General features: G+C 43.8%; 1 protein-coding gene across 2 annotated transcripts in view; it reads left to right on the top strand.

Annotated features, from left to right (window-relative positions):
• Window positions 1-21,378, top strand: part of LOC137427038 (inositol polyphosphate 5-phosphatase OCRL) — a 112,863-nt gene continuing 91,485 nt past the window's right edge. For both annotated transcript variants that reach the window (XM_068116158.2, XM_068116159.2), the window contains exons 1-5: window positions 1-74; window positions 2,656-2,753; window positions 2,924-2,950; window positions 3,354-3,473; window positions 5,279-5,392. In XM_068116158.2, the coding sequence (XP_067972259.2) occupies window positions 2,681-2,753; window positions 2,924-2,950; window positions 3,354-3,473; window positions 5,279-5,392 (334 nt within the window). In that variant the 5' untranslated portion in view covers window positions 1-74; window positions 2,656-2,680. The remainder of the gene's footprint in view (window positions 75-2,655; window positions 2,754-2,923; window positions 2,951-3,353; window positions 3,474-5,278; window positions 5,393-21,378) is intronic.

The raw sequence follows: 21,378 nt of genomic DNA, 5'->3' as shown, positions 1-21,378 counted from the left end.
CAGACTACGTTGGTGCGCGAATCCAGCACCGACAGCAGGATCTTGGCGCTGGTGGCTCGTGGTCGCGAATATGCGTAAGTTTTGATTCAGGTGCAAAATATATTTTTCCATTTACAAATTGCACGTGCTGCTGCTCATCATAAGTCCATCTAAAATCCCGTTCATTATCCGGCTTGCTTCGATGATCCGGTAACGTCGTATCCCATATGTCGTGTCGTCACTAGCAAACCTCGGACCAAGCCAGTGGATGTGCGAGGTATAGTTGCGGTTTTTGTTTCAACCTTTGTTGGTTTCCCGCTTGCCAGGGAAAATGTAACAGGTGCGCACATCGTAATGAGGACTATTTCTTGGGGGGGCAAACGAGTACCAGCTCTGGGAAAAATGAGCTATTCAGGTATATCCCGTGTTCGAGTGGTGGCCCATCACCAATCCGTCCAGGATTATGCCCCATCACCAAGGAAGCTACTTTCGTAGCCAGATGAGTCCTCAGGGTGGTGGCCCGTCCAGGATTGTTCCCCATCGCCAAGGAAACTGCCTCAGCACCACAATGAGTCATCGGAGTGGTGGCCTATCCGGGATTGTGCCCTATTACCGAGGAAACTGCCTCACAGCCAAATGAGTCATCGGAGTGGTGGCCCGTCCAGGATTGTGCCCCCTCGCTAAGGAAACTACCTTAGCAGCCAAATGAGTCCTCGGAGTGGTGGCCCGTCCAGGATTGTGCCCCTCACTAAGGAAACTACCTCAGCAGCCAAATGAGTCCTCGGAGTGGTGGCCCATCCAGGATTGTGCCCCTCACTATGGAAACTACCTCAGCAGCCAAATGAGTCCTCAGAGTGGTGGCCTGTCCAAGATTGTGCCTCCTCGCTAAGGAAACTACCTCAGCAGCCAAATGAGTCCTCGGAGTGGTGGCCCATCCAGGATTGTGCCCCTCACTATGGAAACTACCTCAGCAGCCAAATGAGTCCTCAGAGTGGTGGCCTGTCCAAGATTGTGCCTCCTCGCTAAGGAAACTACCTCAGCAGCCAAATGAGTCATCGGAGTGGTGGCCCGTCCAGGATTGTGCCCCCTCGCTAAGGAAACTACCTTAGCAGCCAAATGAGTCCTCGGAGTGGTGGCCCGTCCAGGATTGTGCCCCTCACTAAGGAAACTACCTCAGCAGCCAAATGAGTCCTCGGAGTGGTGGCCCATCCAGGATTGTGCCCCTCACTATGGAAACTACCTCAGCAGCCAAATGAGTCCTCAGAGTGGTGGCCTGTCCAAGATTGTGCCTCCTCGCTAAGGAAACTACCTCAGCAGCCAAATGAGTCCTCGGAGTGGTGGCTCATCCAGGATTGTGCCCCTCACTATGGAAACTACCTCAGCAGCCAAATGAGTCCTCGGAGTGGTGGCCCATCCAGGATTGTGCCCCCTCGCTAAGGAAACTACCACGGTAGCCAAATGAGTCCTCAGAGTGGAGGACCCTCCAGGATTGTGCCCCCTCGCTAAGGAAACTACCTCAGCAGCCAAATGAGTCCTCAGAGTGGTGGCCTGTCCAAGATTGTGCCTCCTCGCTAAGGAAACTACCTCAGCAGCCAAATGAGTCCTCGGAGTGGTGGCTCATCCAGGATTGTGCCCCTCACTATGGAAACTACCTCAGCAGCCAAATGAGTCCTCGGAGTGGTGGCCCATCCAGGATTGTGCCCCCTCGCTAAGGAAACTACCACGGTAGCCAAATTAGTCCTCAGAGTGGAGGACCCTCCAGGATTGTGCCCCCTCGCTAAGGAAACTACCTCAGCAGCCAAATGAGTCCTCGGAGTGGTGGCCTGTCCAAGATTGTGCCTCCTCGCTAAGGAAACTACCTCAGCAGCCAAATGAGTCCTCGGAGTGGTGGCCCATCCAGGATTGTGCCCCTCACTATGGAAACTACCTCAGCAGCCAAATGAGTCCTCGGAGTGGTGGCCCATCCAGGATTGTGCCCCCTCGCTAAGGAAACTACCACGGTAGCCAAATGAGTCCTCAGAGTGGAGGACCCTCCAGGATTGTGCCCCTCGCTAAGGAAACTACCTCAGCAGCCAAATGAGTCCTCAGAGTGGTGGACTGTCCAAGATTGTGCCTCCTCGCTAAGGAAACTACCTCAGCAGCCAAATGAGTCCTCGGAGTGGTGGCCCATCCAGGATTGTGCCGCTCACTATGGAAACTACCTCAGCAGCCAAATGAATCCTCGGAGTGGTGGCCCATCCAGGATTGTGCCCCCTCGCTAAGGAAACTACCACGGTAGCCAAATGAGTCCTCAGAGTGGAGGACCCTCCAGGATTGTGCCCCCTCGCTAAGGAAACTACCTCAGCAGCCAAATGAGTCCTCGGAGTGGTGGCCCATCCAGGATTGTGCCCCTCGCTATGGAAACTACCTCAGCAGCCAAATGAGTCCTCGGAGTGGTGGCCCATCCAGGATTGTGCCCCTCGCTATGGAAACTACCTCAGCAGCCAAATGAGTCATCCGAGTAGTGGCCCGTCCGGGATTGTGCCCAACGAGTCCGAAGACACAGGGGAATGGCTCTTATTGCTTATCCTCGCTCTTGAGTAGAATATGTTGCGATCGGTGATGGAATTGGGATTTATGTCAGGCTTGGTCATAATTGTCCCAAAACTTCTCCCGCTTTTCTGTGGGTATGTGCAGGGTATTCGTGTACTCTCACAGCCGTATGCCCCTGCACGCCGACGACGTAAGTCTTCAGCAATGCATCCCAGTGAACGAGAAATTTGAGCTGCAATGTGGTGAGGGTCTTGCACCACTTTAGGGGTTTTCTTGTTGTGGGGTTTTTATCCCACAGCACGTTCCCATTGTGCCAAAACCGTACCGTACTAACTTATGGTCTTTAATACATTCAAACCTTTGGAAAATCTGAAGGTAATTTAATTATTTCTTTTTTTCTTTGCCCCTGCAGAAAGGAAACCAGAATTCCCTGTTATAGGTAAGAAACTCCTGTTAACGTTTTCATGTTGCCTTTAAGCTTAACCATGACAAGTCACAAGATGGCGGCATAAGCATGACCTACATGTTGCACGCAATGCGCAAGAGTTCTGGGTCAGCAACTTTTTGAAGGGGATCTTTTTTTTCTTCTTTTTTTTTGTATACAGGATCTAGACTCGTGAAAGACCTAACATTTATCACACAAAAAAAAATCAAACCGACACATAAAATATATAATAAGGGGAGCTGTGGACAAGATGGGGTGAGAAGGGGAAGCACACAAACACAACATTTGAGAGCAGGGACATCGGGAGATCTGTGGGAGGGAGAGGGCTTGGAGGGAGGAGGCGTGGGAAGGGGGGGAGGGGGGTACTTCATTCTTTGATTGAATTTGTTCACCATAGGGGCAGACGAGGTGGTCAGCCTAACCTGTGACCCTGCTTGGGGTCGTTGCCTGAATGCAACTCTTCCTTTCGGCTCCAGCTCCGAGCTCTTCCTTCAGCAGCTCGCTCAAGCTCAATACGGTACGTGGGCCACACGGTCGACCTCTGGACACCGTCGGATCTCTGTTGCTTCACCGTAGTTTTTGTGGAACAGGTAGTCACATGACCTTCAATAGGTAAGGTCTTCGGTGTGCTGCAACATCTATCACTCTCATGCAACGCAGTCTTCGAGATTGCATTATATCAGGTCACATGAATTGTTGGTCATTCTGAAAATCGATTAACAGTCTTCAGCTCCATCATGTCTTGAGCCTCGTCCAGACTTCTGTCATTCATAAATAGTAAACTGAGAATATCAATAATGAGTTTATGACTGACAGGATAGTGTAGAAATATATCGTGTTGGTCTTTTTGAATAACAGTTACATCTGAAACTAGAACGGCACTCAGTCGAGAGCATACCTCCACCAGGTGAACAGTTTACGTTTTGTATCCCAGAGTAGACCAGAAAAACACAACACAGAATCACATTTAATCAAATTCATCCGTCCACAACGTTTTGAAATATCCTGCTATGCATCGTTTTTGGCCCTATCTCCCAATGGTGAAGAATCTTAAAAAATTATACTAGCCGGTTCCGGATTTTCACCAAAATCGAATCGATTCTTCCTTGTCACACACACAACCTGTCCACCAAGTTTCGTCCAAATACGTCCATAACGTTTTGAGATATCCTGTTATATGTTGGTTTTGGCCCGATCTCCCAATGGTGAAGCATCACTTAAAAAAATTAAATAATTCTCATATCCGAATCCATATTCAGATCTTCACCAAAATTGAATCCATTCTTCCTTGTCACACACAAAACCCGTCCACCACGTTTCATCCAAATCCATTCATAACGTTTTGAGATATCCTGTTATATGTTGGTTTTGCCCCGATCTCCCAATGGTGAAGTATCACTTAAAAAAATTAAATAATTCTCATATCAGAATCCATATTCAGATCTTCACCAAAATTGAATCGATTCTTCCTTGTCACACACACAACCAGTCCACATAATTTCGTCCGAATCCGTGCATAACGTTTTGAGATATCCTGTTATATGTTGGTTTTGCCCCGATCTCCCAATGGTGAAGTATCACTTAAAAAAATTAAATAATTCTCATATCCGAATCCATATTCAGATCTTCACCAAAATCGAATCAATTCATCCTTGTCACCCACCCAACCTGTCCACCAAGATTTGTCAGAATCCATCCTTATAACGTTTTGAGATATCCTGCTCAGAAACAGACAAATGTGGGTTGAAGCATAACCTCGGTCCACCTTGGGCGGTGAGGGTTAACGAGCTTGATCGGGTTTAATTTCTGATCAGTGACGTCAATCAGTTTGGAACATCTGCCAAAAACCCAAGCTTTGCCTTTATAGGTGTGCTGGAGATGTAATCGAACCTCTCAAATGTATATAGAGTTCACCTTGTTGTAAAGGTAATCGATCATAGGACAGACATTCACATGTGCAGAGGAAGTCTTCAGGCTCTTTCCCGTGCAATTCCTGGAATACTTGGCTTTAACTCCCTATTTGTTGGTATTACTTCATTCTTTCGGTGAAACTGTTCTTTCCTAACCACAAATGGTCAAAGTTTGTACACGTGGATCCATCTCCCAACAATCTGAAACAGGTAACTGAAACTGTCTCGGACATCATCAGTTATTAGCTGTATCCATTCCGATCCTGTCTGTTGTGGATGATTACCTGGACGAGGCTTAACGCATATCCAAGAGAATATTTGGAGAAACGTAATCATGGATTGAGATGGAGGCCTAAACTCGGTATAATGTGAATGTGGAAGACATGACGTCAAGGTTTTCCCTTTAACACAGACTGCCAGGAAAAGTTACTGATGGGGTTGCCTTCACCACCCTTTCGTTGGCTTGGCAAGTACGTGTTGCCAGGCCAGAGGGCCCAACTGGTGCTACAAAGAGACCTTTTACCTGGTGAGATAATGTGCCATTCATCCTTCCCAACAGCCATTTCCTCAGACATACACTTGCCTTGTAAGTCTCTTTACACCGATTTGGCTTATTTTTAGCACTTTTGCTGTTAAATATTTCATTTATTGATGCTTCGGGCGGATATGTGGTAATGACCTGGAATTATCCCTTCCCAGTGTATTTAAGGTCTGTTCGATTGAATCCATGTGGTTTTGACGCACACAGGCTTAATGGGCCGAATGGCCTCCTCCCACGCCAAGGTTCCTTGTGTGTCTTTGTGTTACTTCAGCATGGAAAGGTTTTTTTTTGTTTTTTTTGTATACAAGATCGAGGCTCATGTAAGCGCTAACATTAATCACAAAAAGACAAACTGACACATAAAACATAAGATAAAAGGAGCAAAATATATAAAAAGAGGGAGCGGAGGACAAGATGGGGAGAGAGAGGGAAGCACACAAGTACAACATTTGAGAGCAGGGACATCGGGAGATCTGTGGGAGGGAGAGGGCTTGGGGGGGCGAGGAGGCGTGGGAAGGGGGGTGGGGGGTGGGAGAGGTATAAAACACATGGACATTGCTAGGACTTCCAGGAAAGAAGATATTTCAGAAAATTGGATCTGGGGTGAATTAACTGGGGTAGAAAAGATCAAGGTGTTGGATGGGGGAAGATAAGAGATGGTGGTGAACAGCTGTTTTAAAGACCTGGAGGGATGAGTGGGATTGAAGAGAGTGAGGGAGTTTGTTCCAGAGGCGGGAGAAAAGAGGAATGAAAGAGTGAAGGTGAATAGATCAGGGTTATCAGCAAAAGTTTATTTATATTTTGATTCTTTTTTGGGGGTGGTTGTGGGGGGGGGGGGGGGGTTCTCTTATTGTAGAAGTAGGTAGATAATTTAAGCCACACATGTGTTAAGTCTGAGCTTGGTGTTTGTACCATTGTCGTGTACATGAGGGATTCATGGGTTTGTTTTTGGAAAATTTAAACAATGGCTGTTTCCCACTGTTCTCACACCGTTTACCATTTGGTGACCTTGGGCAGTGTTTTTTTTTTAACCACGAGAATCCTCCAACCTGAACCCTAACCTCCTGGAATACAGTATTTTAGGCACACATTGAAGGTGAAGATCATGGAAGAGCTTTTTGAAGGTAGTTTGGTTGTTTTGTTTTTTATGACGATCTAAGGTTCATCATGGTGGACCTCGTACATGAATCGCCGAGCTGTAGGCCAAGGACATCAATATACCAATGTACTTCGTTAATTGCATGGTCATGAGTAGAGAATGGACAAACTCATCTGGAATTTGAGAAAGTTATTTTGAGCAATAAACGGAAAGAGGGGGTTGGGGAAGCAGATGTGGTGAGACAAGAGGGTGAGGGAAGAAAAGAGGAATAATGTTTGGATGGGAGGGAAATATGTGGCGGGTCACAAAATATATCTGTCACATATGTAGTACTCGCAGGGGTACCATTTAATTAAAAAAAATTTGTGGGGGCCTAAATCAATTCCCTACAACCACTAAGGAATGGGGTCGGGGATCATTTAATATTACCTTTCACATCGCTACAAAATATTAGGCACTATAGAGTGATTGAAAAAAAAAAATCCACCAAAAAGAAAAAAAAATTCCCAAAAATTTATTTTTTGCCTAACGCTCCGTGACACTCACTGATGAACCTCTGAAAGTTTGACGAGGATCCGTTCCGCCATCTCTGAGAAAGATGGTGACACAGACAAACAGACAGACAGACATCTCTCTTATAGTATAGATCCAAGGTCGTGGCCAAAAATATTGGCACCGTTGCACTTTTTTCAAATAATGCACCATTTCTGAAAGAAAATTTTGAAATAAAAAAATCTATTGGTATCCACATATGTATTTCTTTGGTTTGCAGTGGAACAAAACAAAAAAAGCTGAAAAAATTACTAAATCTGAGCTTATTCCACACAGAAATCCTAAAATTGCCCGGACAATATTATTGGCACCTTTTAGAAGTTGTTAGAAATAATTAGATTTCAAGCAGGTGATTCTCCTTTACTTTGGAATTGAACTCACCTGTGGTAAGTTGCAGGTGCCTGCAATAAAAAAAAATCCCTCATTCAACCAGGTTGAATAGAGAAAAGGAGTCATTCTGTTGTTTTGTGTCACTGTGTGTACCGCAATGACTGAGGAGAAAAGAAAGAAAACCAGAGAATTGTCTGAGGAGGTCAGACACAAGATTGTAGCCAAGCATGGACAATCTCAAGGTTTCAAGTCCATCTCCAGAGACCATGATGTTCCTGTGTCCACCATACGCAATGTTATCAGGAAGTTTAAGGTCCATGGCACTGTAGCCAACCTCCCTGAATGTGGCCACAAGAGAAAACTTGATTGAAGATTGCAGCGAAGGATTGTTCAAATGGTGGAGAGAGCACCTCGATCAACTGCCAGAGATTCACGCTGACCTTCAGACACAAGGTACGACAGTTTCAACTCCCACCATCCGTCTCCAACTCAATGAAAGGGGGTTCTATGGTAGGTGACCCAGGAGGACCCCACTGCTGAGAAAACCCGACTGGAGCTTGCCAAAATACACCTGAACAAGCCAAAATCCTTCTGGGAGAATGTCCTGTGGACAGATGAGACCAAATTAGAGCTTTTTGGTAAAGCACATCATCTCTATGTTTACAGAAAACGAAATGAAGCCTTCAAAAAAAGGAACACCTTCCCTATAGTTAAATTTGGAGGAGGTTCAGTGATGTTTTGCAGTTGCTGTGCTGCCTCTGGCACTGGGTACCATGAATGTGTGCATGGTATCATGAAATCAGGAGATTACCAAGGCATTTTGGAGCACAATGTTCAACTCAGTGTCAGAAAGGTGGGTCTCCGTCGAAGGTCATGGGTCTTGCAGCAGGACAATGTCCCCAAACACACTTCAAAAAGCACCCAGGAATGGTTCAAGACAAAACGCTGGACTGTTCTGAAGTGGCCAGCAATGAGTCCAGATCTAAATCCCATTGAACACATGTGGGGAGATCTGAAAACAGCAGTTGGGAGAAGGCACCCTTCAAATCTGGGAGAACTGGAGCAGTTTACACAAGAAGAGTGGGACAAACTGTCAGTAAATATGTGTATGAAGCTCATTCATGGCTATAGGAAGCGCTTGACTGCAGTTATTTTGTCCAAAGTCTGTGCTACCAAACATTAAGTCTAGGATGTCAATAATTTTGTCAATGCCATTTCTTTTTATTTTCTGATTTAAAAGGACATATTAAGTTCTGAATCAAAAACAAAGGTTCTGTAATATTAACAGTGAAATAAAGAATTGTGGAGACCAAATACTTTTGTCAATTTCAACTTGTTTTTAGAGGAAATTGTGAGTTATTTGAAAAAAGTGCAAGGGTGCCAATATTTTTGGCCACGACTGTATATACACGAAGTAAGGTGTACTTGTGTGTACATGTACACACTAACACAGTGCACACTAATACAGTGTGTACTGTGTTAGTTTCAGAGGTAGTGCACTTACCTTTTAACTGTCTAGTCTGGGCTCAATTCCTGCCCCGACTATAAATTGTCTGATTGGTGCTTCGCAGGCAGGGTGTTGCATCACAGGTTACGTCGACCCTCGGATGGACATTAAGCTGGGTGTCTCATCTGTTAGCATTGTTACCCTGCACTCGTGAAGCGAAAAGCAGGGTTAGGCATTTGGTTGCGTACGTGTGCCATGCGTGTTTGCATTTTTAAAATTCATCTTCTCGGCAACAGTTGGTCCAATTGACATGAAATTTTCACCAAAGGAGCCCCCGCCTGTATAGTTTTAATGATAATTATGATGTCATAGGTCACATGGTACGGGCGCCATCTTGGAAAAACAATCGCACCTCTATATCTCTGAAACCGCTTCATGGAAAAAAATGGAAACGTGGCTCATTGTCAAGTACTCCCCATGGGGAATAAGATATCTTAATGAGGATGTCATCGATGCCTTCATTATGACGTCGTCATTCGACAAGTATAATGCTCCATCTGATCAGAATGAATTTTTACGGTGTAGCCCATAGGGCAAAGCCATCTAGAAAAGTGTTTGTCCGTCTGTATGTATGTATGTATGTCCCCTCAAACATATACCAATCAGAGCTGAGAATCTGGTCACATGACAGGGTGATGTGATTACGTCTGATGTCATTACGGCGGTACGGCGGCTGACTCTCCACACACCGCCACTTTGATTTATATGCCGTTCATGCGGAACATATCGTTGAACCTGTCATATATCACAATGGCCATGCTCTACCTTTACATTTTTCATTCAGTGTGAAACACAAACAAACCGATTGTTAAAATGACAATCAAATATCGAAAGCATCGGCGTTACGTCTCTTCCAACAAAACGGTACGTACCCAACACTTGTGGGGTATAATCTAGATTACAGTAGATCTTCGCTCAGTTCTGTAAGTAAAACTTACCTCACGGATTTCTGGATTCCTTCAAATTTCTTTGTTTAATGTCATAAACAGCATTAGCGGCGGTTTAAAATGCTCATCATGTATGTTTGTGATTTATAATATTTTACAAGCCCGGCTACGCCACTGTTAAACTTTCGGTCTTGTTTTCTCTGCAACTGTTAGTCCGATGGACACGGAATTTTCACCATAGGAGCTCCTCAGCCTATAGAACATTTTATTGATAATTATGATGTCATAGGTCACGTGGTACAGTTGCCATCTTGGAAAAATCGAAAAACGTTGCACCTCCATATCACTGAAACCGCTCCATGGAAAAAATGGAAACATGGCTCATTGCAAAGTACTCCCAATGTGGAATAAGATATGTTGATGATGACGTCATTGGAGCCTTAATTATGATGTCATAATTTGACAGGGAGAACACAGTCTGATCAGTTTGAAGCTTCTTGAGCATGATCGACACAACAATTATATCAGAGAGTACGCTAGTACTCTTTATGTAGGGATGGCGTGAAAAAAAAATGTCGGTCCCATCTGCTACATACAAAACTAAAGTCGGATTATGTTCTTTAAAAAGTCGCTTTGGCTACATATGAGAGCCTACCTGGTCTGTTCAGCTGATTGTCGAGGTAGGGATCACTTTTCAGTTCTCCAGACCAAGGCAAAAGCAAAATAATGCGAAATAACGAGATCGGTCAAACCCGGGAATTCATGTTGTCGTTCATAATAATAATAATAATAATAATAATAATAATAATAATAATAATAATAATAATAATAATAATAATAATAATAATAACTAGCCGAAACCCGTGGAACATCCACGGAAGGGAGGATGTGGTGTATGGATAGAGTGTACCATTATGGAGGCATAGGGGAGCGCTCACGGGATCTTCTTCTTCCGTTAAGCTCCAATTTTTTCTCTTTAAGTTAAGTCCAATCAGTCCTCTCTGCTCGAAGTGCTCAGGCCATGCCTTCCCGCTCTCATACTTTTATTGCCGTTCGGTGTAGAAAGGGATTGACATCTCGTTCGTCTGTTTCAGCTCGTTATCTTTAAGCTTCCTTACGTCTCGCCACCTGCTACACCTCTCTGAGTTACGAGGATTTATGCAACGCACCCCGAGTATCGCAACGTCACTCCATTTAACTTTATTAAAATGACGATAAAGACGTTTCCTTATATATCCTAATTTAAAATGTTCAAGGGAATAAAAAGACTATTTGGTTCACACCACCCATGTTCACACCACTCGACTGTCCAATCAGAGGACGGCTCGCTTCGCCTTCGCCCAGCAGACGCCAATACGATGGCGTCGTAAGATGGCGTCGTATCGGCAGTTAATCGGATGCTTTTGGGCCCCAACGTCGGCTAATTCAGATTTTTCGAGTATGGCTGTACGTGATAAACAAAGAGTGCGGTTCGTAGATCGTAAATCCATTAGTGCCGTGGGCATTGGGTCACTGGGTGCGGCGTAAAAGGGATAACAAAGTCGAGTCCTTACGCTATTATTATATAGATAATAATCTTCTTCAGACGGCATATTTCCGAGCTGCCTCTATCAATGGCAATGATTCTGCTACCATCCGACAGAGTTTTTCTTCCTGCAACATCCATTGGTATTATAATTGTAATAGCTTGAAAGGATTCCTTGAAAAGTACGTAAAACTACATTCCTTTGTCAAAGATTAGGACCGCGGTAGGCGTGGCTATGACTGTCAATCAGCTTGATGGTGGCGGAGCCGCAAGACACATTTGCCTCAGTGTTGACGTTATGCGTGATAATGTTACGTGGCATCAAATAATATCAGCAGAAATATCCTGCCTCGGGAAATGCCTTGTTTTTCAGTTACATTTATGGAAATAAAATAATCACACCACACACCACACACGGGACACGTGATCACGAATCCTCTAGTCTCGGGTCAAAGCAAAAGCAAACCTCGTGATCAACAAACCATCTCGAGTCACGGTTTCTCGGCGCCAGATTCGCTACGTCGGCGCATCACTGATGCCATTGTATAAAAACAGCCTGAACAAGGAATCCACGCGAATTGAATCTACTATAAATGGACGAGGTGTGTGTGTGTGTGTGTCATACTTTTTCACGTCTATTAATTAATTACGTACTATTCAAATGTGCCTTTTAACCCTTTAGACTGCCGAGACCCCTTAGACCTTGGAAGACCCTTTAACACTTGAGACCCAAAAGATCCCTGATGACCCAAATCACCCAAAAGTCCCCGATGACCCAAATCACCCAAAAGTCCCCAAGGACCAAAAAGTCCTTGATGACCAAAAAGTCCCTGAGGACCCAAAAGACCCTTGAGGGCCCAAAACATCCAGATGACCCAAAAGACCCAGATCACCCAAAAGTCCACGAGGACCCATAAGTCCCCAAGGACCCAAAAAGCCCTTGATGACCCAAAAGTCCCGATGAATCAAAAGTCCCCAAGTACCCAAAAAACCCACATGACCCAAAAGTCCCTGAGGACCAAAAAGACCCAGATGACCCTGATGACTCAAAAGTCCAATTACGTACTATTCAAATGTGCCTTTTAACCCTTTAGACTGCTGAGACCTCTTAGACCTTGGAAGACCCTTTAACACTTGAGACCCAAAAGACCCCTGATGACCCAAATCACCCAAAAGTCCCCGATGACCCAAATCACCCAAAAGTCCCCAAGGACCAAAAAGTCCTTAATGACCAAAAAGTCCCTGAGGACCCAAAAGACCCTTGAGGACCCAAAACATCCAGATGACCCAAAAGACCCAGATCACCCAAAAGTCCACGAGGACCCATAAGTCCCCAAGGACCCAAAAAGCCCTTGATGACCCAAAAGTCCCGATGAATCAAAAGTCCCCAAGTACCCAAAAAACCCACATGACCCAAAAGTCCCTAAGGACCAAAAAGACCCAGATGACCCTGATGACTCAAAAGTCCCCAAAGACCCAAAAGTTCCCGAAGATCCAAAAGTCCCCAATTAAAATTTGTTCCAATGGACCAACGGGCCCCCTCGTTTTAAATATTTAAACTGACATTTAGTGTTCCTTTCATCTTTGTTTTGGCATACTGCATCGCCTGGAGTGGTCAATGGTCAATTAATTGATATTTCAATATAAAGATCCTAGTTTCCTTTTGTCTATGCCCTATTAGTATTTATACCTATGGCTACTGGTGTTGGGGATTTGGGAGAGGGAGGTGGAAGCAGGGGGTGGAGGAGGAACAATTATGTTATAAAAAAAAAAAAAAAGATTATGCCAAACACCCTCAGGACGCCACTGGTGAGCACGTCTATAAAGTTTGTACTACAACATTTGTAAATCAGTAGTAGAACATCATTTACTCAAATATTATAATAATTATTCAGACGGTGTATTTCTCAGCTGGGCCTCTCTCAATGGCAATGACTGGAGTTTTACTTGGTGCAGCATCCTTTGTTATAATTTGTTTCTCCAGTTCATTTCTACAGTTAAATATTTACAGATACTCTCTGAGAGTGTGTTCTCTCGTACTGGACCGACGCCATTGTAGTTGGCAAGGCCACGCCCTTCCCCACTCTTACTCAATCAACCCTGAACCTTGCTATGTGCATGCGCAGATAAGAAAGCGTGTCACGTGTACAGTGTGTTTGACTAACGTCTTTCTGATGATTTATAGTGACTGTGTTTTTGTCTGGGGAAAATCCACTCAAGTATTACCGAGGTCTTCTGATTTCCCAGAACCAGGATTTGGATACTACAGATAAATACTTATATATTGTCTTGATAAAGTTCTTCATTGAAATTAATTTTACAAAACTATTATCAGAGAGTGCGCTGGTACTCTCGACTCTATGTACTAACGCAGGGATGACTCGGATAAAAAATGTCGGATAAAAAATTTCGGCCCCACCCACTGATACAAAACGAAGGTTGGAGTATCTTTTCATACTCTCATAGTAGTTTATCGAGGACACTTGCATTTCGAGTGTAAAATAAGTTTTATTGACACTTCAAGTGAACAAATCAGTAAAACCCACGAGAGTGTCTTTCACATGTCTGGCCTTGCATAAATCCCTCCTGAGAGGCTCCGCCCCTCCCCTCTGTCCCCACCCTATTGGTTAGAGGAAAACCTTGAAATCTCACCAGTTATTTTGGGCATTTCTAAGAACAGGTCCTTTTGTGGCCTGAGGCTGGATGAAGACATTACTCTTTGAGAAACGAGCAATAAGACAGAGCTGCAAGATACAGTCAGGGTTATGTAAGACAATATAGGAACATGTGCATGTCTTCAAACATGTCTTCAAACATGTCTTCATGTTCTTCAGGAACACAACTGCATGTCTTCAAACCTCACCAGTTATTTTGGGCATTTCTAAGAACAGGTCCTTTTGTGGCCTGAGGCTGGATGAAGACATTACTCTTTGAGAAACGAGCAATAAGACAGAGCTGCAAGATACAGTCAGGGTTACGTAAGACAATATAGGAACACATGTGCAGTGTTTGACATTGCCGACTAAGATATCTTGACACTTTTGCTCCAAGATTGGGTATCCTCTGAGTACCACATACCATTGTGTTATTCCACATTGCAAAAAATTACAGAAACAAGTGAATAAAAATTTTTTATGCTAAATTAAAAAGGCAATGTAGGGATGACAAACTACAGTCTAAAAAAGGTTCTAAACAAGATAGGGATTATGTTGGTTTAGAGAGTAGCTAACAGTATTGCCATCACATAACAATCTCTACATCACTGCCTCCAGACTATTGTCTAGGGCTAGGCCGAGCTAGAAGTATTAGAAGCTCCTATATTTCATTTCTGCATAAGTATAAGAAGCTCATATATAATTTCAGGGACTTCTTGCAACTTCAATTGTCTTTCCTACTTTTCTTTTTTTATCAACTTAGAATAACCAATCACAAACGCAGATAATTATAGAATGCTGTTATTAGAGATGTTCATGCAGTTTGTAAGAAGTTGATGATCATGTACTGATATTATAACATTGTACTCCAGCTGCTAATTTGTAGAGTCTCAGTACGTGGCTACACTACAAGAGTAATCAAGTACTGTTGTAACCAGTGGAGTGTTTGTAGTAGCTTGAAGCAATAATTGATGAAGTGTAAATGAGGCAGTGATGTAGGGATTGTTATGCGATGGCAATACTGTTTTTAAAGATGAGTTTGGAGATCAATGCAGGGTGCCAAACTGTATCAAATGCTCGAGATATGGTGAGAGCGACGGCCCTGATCTCATGCCTCCCATTGAGGGCTTCCATCCATTGTTGGGAGAGTAGAAGCAGCATGTCCAAGGTAGAATGACCGGGTACTGTGAAACCAGGCAGACGGAAACTGCCCCAGAGATCATGATCGCGTGAACAGAGCAGGAAGAGGATGAGCAAGAGTAGCAAGTAGCAGCGCAGATTCCGTTTGAGCCTGTCGTAGAATCGGAGTCGATGTTTTGCCAGAAGACTCTCCACCTTCTCAAGTGGGAAATACACTGTATCCAGGGGCAGTTGGGTACGAGACGTTAGGGAGTGAGGGGTTGGGTACACAAGATTTTGAAGCAAATACAGAATTGAAGCATTTGGCCTTCTCACAAGTCGAGTCAGCTGTATTGCTATTTGAAGTGAGGGGAGGATTGGAGAGGGAGCATACATCAGTAGGCAAACTCCAAAAGGTGCCACCAGGTCTTTGAAGAAGGAGACAGGTGTGGCAGTTCAGCATAGAGTTTTGGCAGATGCTGTTTTCTGGCTTTCCTGAGAGTAGACACATTTGTTCCAGGCTTTGTGGAATGATCTGAGGTTGCTTTTGATCGGGTTTGCCTTCCAGGAAGAGCTTCCAGGAAGAGAAGGCAAGTTGTATGAAGGAAACTGCCTCACCCCACGATTCAGTGTAATCAGTCTGGGAATTATTTCACAGAAACCTGATCTCTCTTATGCACAGATAAATCCTATCTCATCTTCAGGTATCCTACCCTTCTTCCCACCCATGGTACACTGAATATGCAGGTTGCAAGGAGGGGGTGGGGCATATGCAGGTAGCAAGGAGGGGGTGTGGCATGCAGGTAGCAAAGAGGGAGTGGGGTATGCAGTTTGCAAGTAGGGGCTGGGGCATGGGTGGATGGACATACAGACTTGGCATTTAATATGGAATTTTTTTTTCTTCTTGACTTGGGTTTATTTTCTGAACTCAGTATATCAATCTGGTGAGTTTCTTTTATGCTTCGGTGATTTCTTCGTTAGAACAACCATGTCACTGATTGTCTGTCACAGCAAGAAGTCAATAACAGGATTATATCACAGTTGGCGTGACAAAAAGTACGGACAGGTACATTTGACGATTGGCTTCACAATCGGGTATATAAGGGTTGTTGCGTTCTGTATTAGTGGAAAACAACTGCTGCACGTCTCCAAAAGTTATTGCCGCTTCCTCTGGAGATGGTCCGTCAACTCGACAAAGCTGTTTGTCATGGAGTGGTGGCTTTACGAAATTCTGGCATGAAACAGCGTGCTATTGCTCGGCAGTAAGGCATCACTCAAGGTCAGGTGTCAAAGATCCTGAAACGAAATGCTCAGAGGGGTGTCCCTACTCCAATACCGAGGCCAGGACGTCCCCGCATAACCACAAGGAGGGACGATCGCCAGCTGCACCGGTTAGTCCGCAATGGCCGTTAGACAAGTAAAAATTTGAGAATTTTCGAATAGTGTAGGCATTTTGTGTTAAAAGTGATTAAACAAGTTTTTTAGGATAATTCGAGGGTGCTGAATTCAAAAATGCTGTTTAACCGGTTCAATTCTGGAGTCTTAACCATCAAATTGTAAAAAAACAAAATGCCCGCCATTTTCAGCATATTTTTTGCCATAACTTGTATTTTAAGCAACATAGAAGGCTCAAAATAGTGGCAATACCCATGTTTGTGATACTGAGGATTCCAAATTTACTGTTACCTAAGTTGTAACTAGTTTGGTTTCGCCGCCATGTTGAATTCCAAGATGGCCGCCATATTTTTGGTAATTTCTGGGGTGTATTCTTTTTATGTACATCACTTTCACTGGTCAAATGCGCTTTTAATTTCTTTAGAACAAAAAAAATGATATTAAATCATTTCTAAAGTGCATTTAAAAAAGGGGTAAAGTTCCAAAATGGCTGCCTTTTAGTAATTATACTTTATAAATACCGTATAGCTCAATATTGGAGAAGTTGATTGTCTTGTCATCATGAACGCATTATCTGTTGCCTGTGCTTTCAACGCTGAAGGTGATTCTTCAAGGGGAATGTCAAACCACTCCTGTTTAGTAGCAGCTCTGAAAGGAGGTTGAGTAATACTCTTAGAGTTGGCATGTACAGGTAAGATATCATTCATGGCATCAGGAATACTCAATGTAGTATTTTTTGAGAGTTTGATACCATCTAGGAGACTGCCAGCAGGTGGTCCTCTCTGCCAAGCAGCAAATTGTGTGGCATGGAAGGAGTTTTTCCCATCAAGCGTGTTTTCGTTAATATCAATATTGTCAGCAGAGAAAAAAACGAAACGATCTTTCACTAACTTGGGTGGTAAGACAGCCCCACTTTCATCCATTCCTTGCAGCGTACTCTCTGCTAAGGCTGTGTCTAATCGACGTACGTCTGTGTAGCTTATAACATGTCCAGCATTGTGAAACATCTGCACTAGTTCCTTTGAGCGAGTTGCTTGGTGCAGGGCACTGCCTAATCCGATGTGTTTTGGCGTCAAGTGCTTGTCACCACTAGCTGTGTAAATCAAATCTTGTGCAATACTGAGGATGCGGCATCGTCTTACTGACTCCTCTTTGCTTTCATCATAATCCTCATCAATATCTTGCTCTAGTAGACGCTGGCCGCCCAGCATCATGTTAAGGAACATATACAAGCTATCGGGTACGCATTCTATTGCTGCCTGCTCACTGACGTCCACTCCTTCATGTGCTGGTTGTGAAAGAATATCACCTCTTAGTTTCAGAGCAACATGTACCATAGAGAGCAATTCATCTTCTTCCTGTGGTTTATAGGTGGGGATTGTGACTATGGTGTCGTCATCCTCTTCGCGTGTTATCTTTGAAATGGGTATGTGGGCAAACTTCAGTGGAACAAAGACACTGCGTCGCTCACTTGCTTCGTTATCACGAAGTACAAGTATCTCATAGAATTCACCAATCTTATCTGCCAATTTATCCGTGAAGGTGCTCATTCTGCTGGTAAATGACACTGGAATATCTACGTTGGATTCTTCAGCAATTGTACAATACCGGTTCCACACTTCTTTTAGCTCTAATACATGACCGTGCTCAGCAGAATACTTGAGCTCATCGCAAAGCCACAGCATTGCAATATCAGCATGTCGAGAATCCTGTTTAGTTTGGGTTGTCTTTCTGGTGAACTGCACATAGCAGGAGAGATGGTACTTTCCTTCCGCGGCAATTAGGTCACTAACACCAGCAACACGCACTCGCATTTTTTTTTCAAACTCAGAAGCTTCTAATATTTCAGTGCTCTTCTTGAAGGTGGTGACTGAAGTCAACTTCTGCTTGGCCTTGTCCTCTTGGCAGAACATGCAGAATTCCCAATTAATGGGCAGTGAGCTACTACGACGATATGAGGAAGGTTGGGTTTCTGTTCTTGATGCTGATGAACTAGAGGACGGGCTACTCTCTGCCAATGAGTCCGCCTTGAGTTTATCTCGTTTCGTTTTGTTTGTATACATAGCATAGCATGATTTATGCCAAACTAGTTGTTTTTTAGAGTCGTGTTTCAGGGCTTCTGAGAGTCTGTCAACTGCATCCTTGTACTTGACATGTCGTAACTTTTGTCGCTCGTGGGTAACATTTGATAATGTGTTGAGGCCTTTTTCTGTGGCAGCAAACAGTTTATCGTTTGTCTTTATATCTTGGCATATTATGCACAGGTTGAGCGAAACTGGGACTGGTCTTTTAAGGCTAAGTAATGCATCCATGGTGAGGGAGTTATCGCACTACCTGTAATGAAAAAGAAAACAAATTACAATTAACGTTTTAAATTACTCATTTCTTATTTTCAGAAAATAATCATCATATCCATATTCGTCGACCAGGATATCCAAAACCAACACCTCAGCCATCGACTCACTTATCATGTTCATTTCTGAACCACTTCTCACCTCAAACTTCACAATTTGACATCCATGGGTGGCATCAAAGTAAGGGGGTGAAGTATGGGCGTCAAAGGATTTTAGCAAGACTGGGCACCTACGCAAAGGTGCCTCAGTGGTGCTTCGCTTCGTTAATGCGGTGTTAACATGTAGTTTATTCCCGTGACCGAGTCAGATATCAGTAATGCCCGCAAGAGGGCGTTAATAGTGTTTACAATCACAGGTATACAATACATGTATAATCAATATACATGTCAATAACCCAGATAACATACTGGCGGAGAGCTCTTCCATGAAAGGGTGGCTATGAATCACGTGATCGAATGGCCTCCACGGTTACCGGACCTGACCCCATGTGACCTTTTCCTCTGGGGTCACATGAAGGCGAAGGTGTATGTAACTCAACCACAAGACCTCAATTCCTTCATTGTCTCATTTTACTCGCTTTTCAAAATAGTCCAAAGCACACTTTGCAAAAGACTCCAGGCGTACTATATTTCAATTTGTTTCTTTGTATTTAAATCAAACATTGTGGCCATCTTGATGATCAATATGGCGGCGAAACCAAACTAGTTACAACTTAGGTAACAGTAAATTTGGAATCCTCAGTATCACAAACATGGGTATTGCCACTATTTTGAGCCTTCTATGTTGCTTAAAATACAAGTTATGGCAAAAAATATGCTGAAAATGGCGGGCATTTTGTTTTTTACAATTTGAAGGTGAAGACTCCAAAATTGAACCGGTTAAACAGCATTTTTGAATTCAGCACCCTCGAATATCCTAAAAAACTTGTTTAACCACTTTTAACACGAAATGCTTCCAACATTTTATATAAGCACAAATTCTCAAATTTTTACTTGTATACGTACCAAGTCAGCTAATCGGCTTATGGTTGAGTGGCAGCAACTGACAAATGTGCCTGTATCCAGAAGGCTAGTCAACCAACGACTGGTTCAAGCAGGCTAACGTGCCAGGCGTCCCCTGAGAAAGCCACGCCTGACCAGACAACACCGCCAGCACCGATTGCAGTGGGCCAAAGAGCACCGACAATGGCAGCCATGACACTGGAATCACGTGATCTTCAGTGGCGAGTCTAGATTTCTGGCCTACCGTCAAGATGGCCGCGGCCGAGTGCGCAGACAAGTGCATGAAGCCTACAACGAAGATTGTATAGTGCCAAGAGTCCAAGCTGGAGGTGGTGGGGTGACCGTTTGGGCTGCTTTTCATGCAGGGGGCAAAACTGACCCGGTTGTTCTGAATGGAAACCTGAACCAGTTCAAGTACAGGGCGATTCTGGAAGAAACATTGCTTCCTTTTGCTCGTGCAGCCTTTAGAGGAAACTTTGTCTTCCAAGACGACAATGCACGGCCTCATCGTGCTCGCATGATCCAACACTTTCTTGCTGACCGTGGTGTAGAGCATATGGAGTGGCCTGCCATGTCCCCGGATATGAATCCGATAGAGAACTTGTGGGCAGAATTAACGCGTCAAATCGACCACTTGGACCAGCAGCCGACCTCTGTGCGTGAATTGCAGCAGGCTATTGTCACTGCATGGCAAGCGATTCCTGTCCAAACCTTGGCAAATCTCGTGAACAGCATGCCTCAATGTGTACGTGCTCTCCTGAATGCTCGTGGGGGTTACACGAAGTACTGAACTGTAATTTTACTGTCCGTAATCCCAGTCGTAATTTAACTTTTGTTTTTGTTAAAAAATTTTTGGCTAATGTGCAAAATAAAGAGATACTTCTGGAAAACGTACAGAAGTTTAACACAGTACTGTCCATGAATTGAGTTCGATATCAGTTTACATCACTTTCAAGGATCAATCTATTTGCTTCGAAATGTCAAATGTGGTTTTTGTTTCTTTTAATGGTCACATTAACAAAATCTAGAATAATTTCAACATAATTCCAATGAACTTTTGGTTCCAAGTCATCTTGAAAAGTAAGTTCACCCCCACAAAAAAATATTCCATATTAAATGCCAAGTCTGTATATATTCCGTGGAAGGTGGAAGCCGATCAGGGGTGGGGTTGGGGGAGCCTGGTGCGGATGTCGGGGAAAACCTGGGTGTGAAGATGACGTGGGGGAGTTTGTCACCGTCGTCCCACGCACCGCACAAAAAGGGTTGGATATAAGGATTGCAAGTGCAGATAGGCGAAGGAGACAGACATCAGGATTGGAATAATGATTATGATGATGATTAAAGATGGTGCCGTCTCTGACGGCGCTTTCATTTAACCAAATTAAATAATAACCGGTAAAATGTTATTGCCTATTAGTATTACCGTATTACTATTAGTATTAGTATTAATACAAGCGAGCAATCAAAGGCCAGTTGGAAAATCACTGTTCTGTCCATAATATCAGATGGATGGTGTTGTTTTATTTATTCTACGTTATAAAAATTGCT

This window comes from Myxine glutinosa, chromosome 5 (genome assembly GCF_964187855.1).
Source record: "Myxine glutinosa chromosome 5, kmMyxGlut1.1, whole genome shotgun sequence".
Classification (NCBI taxonomy): domain Eukaryota; kingdom Metazoa; phylum Chordata; class Myxini; order Myxiniformes; family Myxinidae; genus Myxine; species Myxine glutinosa.
The sequence above is the reverse complement of the archived record's forward strand: the minus strand, read 5'-3'. Positions and strand labels throughout refer to the sequence as shown.